At 48.1% G+C, this 7,500-nt stretch overlaps 1 protein-coding gene across 2 annotated transcripts in view; it reads left to right on the top strand.

Annotated features, from left to right (window-relative positions):
• pik3c2b (phosphatidylinositol-4-phosphate 3-kinase, catalytic subunit type 2 beta) overlaps window positions 1-7,500 on the top strand; it is a 25,367-nt gene that overhangs the window by 7,286 nt on the left and 10,581 nt on the right. For both annotated transcript variants that reach the window (XM_068722034.1, XM_068722033.1), the window contains exons 7-22: window positions 29-108; window positions 327-390; window positions 643-789; window positions 907-940; window positions 1,179-1,374; window positions 2,814-2,936; window positions 3,989-4,156; window positions 4,354-4,468; window positions 4,657-4,799; window positions 4,958-5,146; window positions 5,305-5,398; window positions 5,531-5,625; window positions 5,830-6,010; window positions 6,462-6,569; window positions 6,969-7,061; window positions 7,198-7,327. In XM_068722034.1, the coding sequence (XP_068578135.1) occupies window positions 29-108; window positions 327-390; window positions 643-789; window positions 907-940; window positions 1,179-1,374; window positions 2,814-2,936; window positions 3,989-4,156; window positions 4,354-4,468; window positions 4,657-4,799; window positions 4,958-5,146; window positions 5,305-5,398; window positions 5,531-5,625; window positions 5,830-6,010; window positions 6,462-6,569; window positions 6,969-7,061; window positions 7,198-7,327 (1,960 nt within the window). The remainder of the gene's footprint in view (window positions 1-28; window positions 109-326; window positions 391-642; window positions 790-906; window positions 941-1,178; window positions 1,375-2,813; window positions 2,937-3,988; window positions 4,157-4,353; window positions 4,469-4,656; window positions 4,800-4,957; window positions 5,147-5,304; window positions 5,399-5,530; window positions 5,626-5,829; window positions 6,011-6,461; window positions 6,570-6,968; window positions 7,062-7,197; window positions 7,328-7,500) is intronic.

Genomic DNA, 7,500 nt, shown 5'->3' with positions numbered 1-7,500 from the left:
AGTCTGGTTTTACCCTCTTTGACAACAGAAAGAAGACGATGAGACGTTGTCCACCATGAACCACAACATCCTGCTGCAGGAGCGGCCAATCAAACAGACTGTCACCAGGTGAGGGGGCGGGGCCTCTACCGTAACAGGATGTAGTGTTAATCATAATGAATATTGGCTCCATTTTTAAATGTCCTGATGCTGTAATTGAAATTGTATGATTTTCAGTTCAGTTAATTAATTCACAAATTATAAAGTAGTATAAATTTTGTTTGTATTTTCATTCATTTTCAAGCTTCTTTTTTTAGGTTAATTTCCATATTTTTCTCTGTGAACAGGGAGGCTCTGACTCTTCTGCTGGATACTTTTCATAATGAGGCCGAGTCCTTCCTGCTGTCAGAGGTAACGGCTCTCTCTCCAGAATGTCCTCGCATACAAAAGATGTCCTCTCTTTCCAAAAAATGTCCTTGTTTTCCAAAAATGGTCTCCCCCTTCCAAACTGTCCTCCTTTTCCAGGTTTCAAAACTAAAATAATTCCTCTCAAAGACGGACTCTTCAGAACCCAAATTAAGTTGTTTTCATGGACCAAGTTACACCACATCTCTTCTTCTTCTTCCTCTCCTTCTTCTGCTTCTCTCCCGTTTGTCTCTGAAGGCGGAGCTGCCGCTGCACGTGGAGCGCCTCGTCCAATCGGTGAAGGCGCTCTGCAGCTCGTTAGCTGCCGTGGAGACGCCCGATGTGACCTCCGCCCTCAGCCAGCTCCCAGCATGCCCCTGTCGCCTGCAGCCCAAAGTCCTCAAGGTGACAGACAGACAGACAGACAGACAGACAGACAGACAGACAGACAGACAGACAGACAGATAGATGTTCACATGTTGTTTTCTTCATGGTGTCTTCTCTTCCCGTCTGTCCTCCCAGGATGCTTCAGTGCTCGCTGTCAGAGAGAACAGAGGTACGTCCCAACATCGTCCACAGCACAGGCTGTTCAGAGACACTACCACCGTCGTCCACAGGGACCGCCAGAATCAACACAACATTAAAGTTCCTTGTAGTAGCTTTAAGTAAAAGATCTGAGTTCTTCTTCCTGTGTGATTCTCTACAATACAAAATATTCATGACTAAGTTCAGGTGAGCACCTCTGAGGTTGATTCAGATGTTCCATTCCTGTTCCTGATCTCCTCGTTTCACAGAGAAAGTGGTGGAGAAGTTGACGGCGGCCATCTTGGATCTGGTGGAGCTGTACTGCAGCACGTTCAACGCCAACTTCCACACGACGGCTCAGAGTCGCTGCTGCACGGCGCCGGTGCAGGAGGCCGGCCTCGTCACCAACGTGCTCTCCTTCAACGTGCACGCCGCCCACCGCATCCCCATCACCTGGGCCGCCAGGTACGACGAAAAACACACGCAAACACACACACACACACACACACACACACACACACACACACACACACACACACACACACACACACACACACACACACACACACACACACACACGCAAACACCTGCTTCAGAAGGCTCCTAACGAGGTTAGAAATGACCCGGGAGTATCTGACGAGAGCTGGTCAAGTCCTCTAAACGCTAAGGAAAGGTGCTTCAGTGCTTCCTTTCTTATCTCCTATACAATAGGAGGATAACGTCGTCCCACAGTTCCTTGAGCAACGTTTAAAGCGACACGACCTCATGATGTTTGTTGAGGTTTGTTTATGGCTCTTTGCCGGTTACACCGACGGTCTCTGGTCATATCTCCGAGTCACACTCGTTGTCTCCTTCATTCTTCACACTTTATTCTGTCTGTACGCCCCTCTGGCGTGTCGGAGAATAATGCAACAAACTGCGCCTTGAGCTCGGAGCTCGGGCGCCGTCCGCGAAGGCTTGAGCTGCGATGACACGAGCGACGATAAACAAAGCTTTAGACGGACGAGCTGTAGTGTGAACAAGCACACTGATGATTCAGCAGTGTGTGTGTGTGTGTGTGTGTGTGTGTGTGTGTGTGTGTGTGTGCGTGTGCGCTGAAACAAAGGAAGCTCAGCTGGGAGCTGCTGCCCCTCCCCCACTAACACACACACACACACACACACACACACACACACACACACACACACACACACACACACACACACTCTTTGCTGGGACAAAGGGCTGACTGCCTGGGAACCAGAGCTGACCTTTGACATCTGAGAGGAGGCAGGGCCGGCCGACACCTGGCTGTCAGCATCACACGCCATCTGTGTGTGTGTGTGTGTGTGTGTGTGTGTGTGTGTGTGTGTGTGTGTGGTGGAATTTAACTCAAGTATTTGAGTAGGGCAGACTTCTACTTCTAAAATACTTCATTACGTGTAAAAGTCCTGAAAGGAAAATGTTACTGGAGTTAAAGTACAGAAGTATTATCAGCAAAATGTACTTCAAGTATGAAAAGTAAAAGTACTCAAATCAAAGTGTTATACTATCATAGAATATGATGCTCTCTTTTTTTATCACTTACTAAAACACTCGCTTATGATGAAGTTCTTTAAAGTGGATACTCTGTGTACTGCTGGGTACATTACTAGTAAAGTACTGCATCATATCGTATGAATATATCAGGTTTTTAACATCAACAGTAACCACACGTGTCAGATAAATGTAGAAAAGTCAAAAGTACAACATTTCCCCCTCAGGTGTATTGAAGTAGAAGTATAAAGTAGAAATACTCTGAATTTATTTAACTGCTTAGTTTATAATTTAGAATAATTTAATCATTTAATCATGACATCTATGACATCATCGTGACCTCATCATGACATCGTGTCCCCGCCCCCCTGCTCTCTTTTTTGGAACAGTTACGAGGGTTTCTTCCTGTCCTGCTCTCTGACTCACGGAGGGGCGGAGCTCTGCGCGCCGCAGCACACCAGCAAACAGTCGGTCAGCAAATACCTGTTCCACCTGGTGGTGTGGGACCAGAGGTACGTACCGCAGCACAGCCTCACCTGCACACACCTGCACACACCTGCACACACCTGCACACACCTGCACTCACCTGCACTCACCTGCACTCACCTGCACACTCCTGCACTCACCTGCACACTCCTGCACTCACCTGAACACACATGCACTCACCTGCACACACCTGCACACACCTGCACACACCTGCACTCACCTGCACACACCTGCACTCACCTGCACACTCCTGCACACACCTGCACACACCTGCACTCACCTGAACACACCTGCACACACCTGCACACACCTGCACTCACCTGCACTCACCTGCACTCACCTGCACACACCTGCACTCACCTGCACTCACCTGCACTCACCTGCACTCACCTGCACTCACCTGCACTCACCTGCACACACCTGCACTCACCTGCACACACTTGCACTCACAGAACAATGTTCAGGTGTAGTTTGGATCTCCAGTAAAATAGAAATGAGTTCTTCAGGTGTGGATCAAAGACTGTATGTAAGCAGGTGATGTAGTCACCGTGACGCAACCTATCGGTTGGTGGACTGACGTTTTTGAAGCCTCCACTTCGGCATTTTAGACGTCGCCATCTTGTTTTTTTGCAACCAGAAGTGACACCAGAGGGTGGATCAAAGTGCAACTGAACACTGACTTGACATTGAAATTTTTTGGCCACCAGGAATGTTAAAATTAACTTTCACAAATTTAAAACGCACTGTGAAAGGGTTAAAGTTATTAGACGAAAACACAGACAACATCGTGGTAGAGACCTGTCAATCACTGTGTAGCCCCGCCCCCAAACCATAATGTACTAAATGAACATCATGCTGTATTGAAGAAGACTGTAAACTAGAGATTGAGACCATAAACTCATGTTTACAATGTTTACTGAGGGAATAAATCAAGAGAGAAGTAGAGTCATTTTAGACTAGACTTCTATACAACCAGAGGAGTCGCCCCCTGGTGGACACTAGAGAGAATGCACGTTTGCTGCCTGGTTTAGATGAACACTGTGTTATACCCCCCCCCCCCCCCCTCTTCTCCATGCAGGGTGTGTTTCCCGGTGCAGATCAACCAGCTGCCCAGAGAGTCTCAGCTCACGGTGACGCTGTACGCCAGCTCTCTGCCGCCCCCCGGAGGAGCCGAGGAGAAGGGCAGGCAGCGGCGCAGCATCGAGGCTCTGGGCTGGGTCACCATGCCGCTCTTCAACTTCAGACAGTGAGTCACATGATGCCCCCGACACAGGAAGATCAGTTACTCCGACCTTTTTATGATGTAGCTTCCTCCTCAGCACCGTGTGTGTGGACTGACCGGAGTGTGTGTGTGTGTGTGTGTGTGTGTGTGTGTGTGTGTGTGTGTGTGTGTGTGTGTGTGTGTGTGTGTGTGTGTGTGTGTGTGTGTGTGTGTGTCTGCAGCGTCCTGACATGTGGCAGGAAGTTACTCGGTCTGTGGCCTTCGGCTCCGGGGAGGACGGGAAACGCCCGGACGAGCTCGCCCAACTTCAGCCAGCCGGACAGCGTGATCCTCCAGGTGAGACGTGATCCGCTCCACTAGAGTCCACACACACACACACACACACACACACACACACACACACACACACACACACACCTTCTGTTACCCAGAAACAGACACAGCTAATTATATAAACATGATTTCATTTTAAAGGGTCACAAGGTCTTATCCTGTCTCTCTGTCTGTCTCTCTCTGTCTCTCAGGTGGACTTCCCCACCTCGTCGTTCGAGGTCCGGTTCAGTACTCCTCCTCCGGCAGACTTCTGTCCTCAGTATGACTTCTCTAGACTGGACACCATCAGTCAGATCCAGCTGCAGGACGTCCTCCACAAGAAGGCCGTCTTCTGGTCAGACACACACACACACACACACACACACACACACACACACACACACACACACACACACACACACACACACACACGGAGATCTGATGTAAAGTTACTGTACTTTAAGGAAGGAGGCTGGAAGTACTGCAGGTCCTCATGTGTCTCTCTGTGTGCAGGTTGACGGTGGAGGACAAGCGTCTCCTTTGGGAGAAGAAGGCCTTCTGTCAGTCAGAGAGTGCCGCTCTTCCTCTGGTCCTGGCCAGCGCCCCCTGCTGGGAGTGGGCCTGCCTGCCGGACATCTACGCCCTCCTGAGACAGTGGGCCTGCCTGGGTCACCAGGACGCCCTGGGACTCCTCCACGCCTCGTACGTCCCACCGCCTCCCCCGCTCGCTGACACTCACCAGAGTGACATCATCGTGATAACATGAGTGACATCATCATCATCCTCATCATCATCATATGTGTGTGTGTGTGTGTGTGTGTGTGTGTGTGTGTGTGTGTGTGTGTGTGTGTGTGTTCCAGGTTTCCGGACCAGGAGCTGAGGAGGACGGCTGTTCAGTGGATGGACTCCATCTCAGATCCTGAGCTACTGGACTTCCTGCCTCAGCTCGTCCAGGTCAGATGAGAACTAACGGGAGAGGCTTTTATTTTGTCAGCTAACTGGAGAGGCTTTTATTTTGTCAGCTAACGGGAGAACACCGTGTAACACATCTGCAAGTATAACTGATGTTTTCTGTCTGTGTCTCAGGCTCTGAAGTACGAGTGTTACCTCGACAGCTCTCTGGTTCGGTTCCTCCTACGGAGAGCCATCGGGGACATTCGCATCGCTCACTACCTCTTCTGGTCAGCTGATCACACAGAAACAATCATTTTATTATTTGTATTTATCATTAATTCGCATATATATATATATATATATATATATATATATGTATATATATATATGTATATATATATACATATATATATACACAAGTCGCTGTTAGTCAGGTCACAAATCTAGAGTTAGGATTAGTTAAACCAGGTTTGATCCTGTCTGTCTCTCAGGCTGCTGAAGGACAACCTGCAGGACAGTCAGTTCAGCGCTCGCTATCAGCACCTTCTGGCCGCTCTGCTCTGCTGCGTCGGTCGAGGTCTCCGTGAAGAGTTCGACCGTCAGTGCTGGCTCGTCTCCGTCCTCGCCACCGTGGCTCACAAAGTCAGAGACTCCTCGCCGTCCAACAGACAGGTGAGAGGACAGAATATATATTTATTTATTTATTTTATCTCAAACATTTACTGTACTGGCAAGTTTTGTACTTTTTTTCTATTTTTTTGGAAAGATTAAATTGTCCCAAATCCAGGATTCCCGTTCTGCACACATATTGTCTCTGATTGTATTGACACATTTTTATTTACCATACATTTAAAATCACACTGACACATATCATGAAGGTGTGATCTGTGGTTTTGGGGCTTTTTGGTGATATAATGTTGAATTTCAATGATGCAACAATTTAGTACCACTCCAGCAGAGGGCAGCACCACCCAGACGCATCATAATGTCTGTCACTTACCGAGCTCATATTAATTATTATTATTAGCATTATTGATATCGGTATTATTATTATTATTATTATTATTATTATTATTATAGAAGTGTGTGTGTGTGTGTGTGTGTGTGTGTGTGTGTGTTACAGTGTGTGCTCAGGGAGGGTCTGGAGGAGATGAAGCAGTTCTTCTCAGTGAACAGCAGCTGCAGACTTCCTCTGAACCCGGCGCTGCTCGTCACAGGAATCAACATCCAGGTACTGAACACACACACACACACACACACACACACACACACACACACACACACACACACACACACACACACACACACACACACACACACACACACACACTGACTGAAGTGTACCTAAGGATGTGCAGGCAATTATCACTGGATTCTTTTGACACTGAAGAAACATAATGACTCTGAGTGAAGTTCTGCAGCGTCTAAAATTTAAAGGGTTTGTCTTCTGGAGAGCAGGAATACGATCAGGATACTTCATGATGATCTGACCAGCAGCTGTTGACATTTCTGTCTTTGAGAACCAAGATGTTTGACGGACAAATGACTGAATTAAATCATTTGAACCATGAATGTCTGGTTTTAAATCGGTGATCGTGTTCAGTTCTCTTCTTCTTCTGTCTTCTTATAGTCGTGTTCCTTCTTCAACTCCAACGCTGTTCCTCTCAAACTGTCCTTCCAAAACCTGGACTCTCTGGGAGACAACATCAACGTCATCTTCAAGGTGAGTCGTCTCTTACCTTTATCTCATACCTGTGGTTTTATGTCTTAAAACTGAATAGTTGTCGACGTCTAAAGAGATTAACACAGTCTTCGCTCAGGTGGACAGGTGTCTGACCTCTGTGTCTGTCTCTATCTAGTCAGGAGACGACCTACGGCAGGATATGCTGACTCTGCAGGTGATCCGGATCATGAACAAGATCTGGATCCAGGAGGGTCTGGACATGAGGATGGTCATCTTCAAATGTTTCTCCACCGGCAGAGGACGAGGTACGGACGCACCAAGTGTGTGCAAGGAGGACAGGTGTATGTCGCGGGAGGACAGGTGTATGTCGCGGGAGGACAGGTGTATGTCGCGGGAGGACAGGTGTATGTTGCGGGAGGACAGGTGTATGTTGCGGGAGGACAGGTGTATGTTGCGGGAGGACAGGTGTATGTTGCAG

Source organism: Cebidichthys violaceus, unplaced genomic scaffold (genome assembly GCF_023349555.1).
Source record: "Cebidichthys violaceus isolate CVI_PGR_0920_01 unplaced genomic scaffold, fCebVio1.0.p SCAF_29, whole genome shotgun sequence".
Classification (NCBI taxonomy): Eukaryota; Metazoa; Chordata; class Actinopteri; order Perciformes; family Stichaeidae; genus Cebidichthys; species Cebidichthys violaceus.
This window is presented reverse-complemented; position numbering and strand designations above follow the sequence as displayed.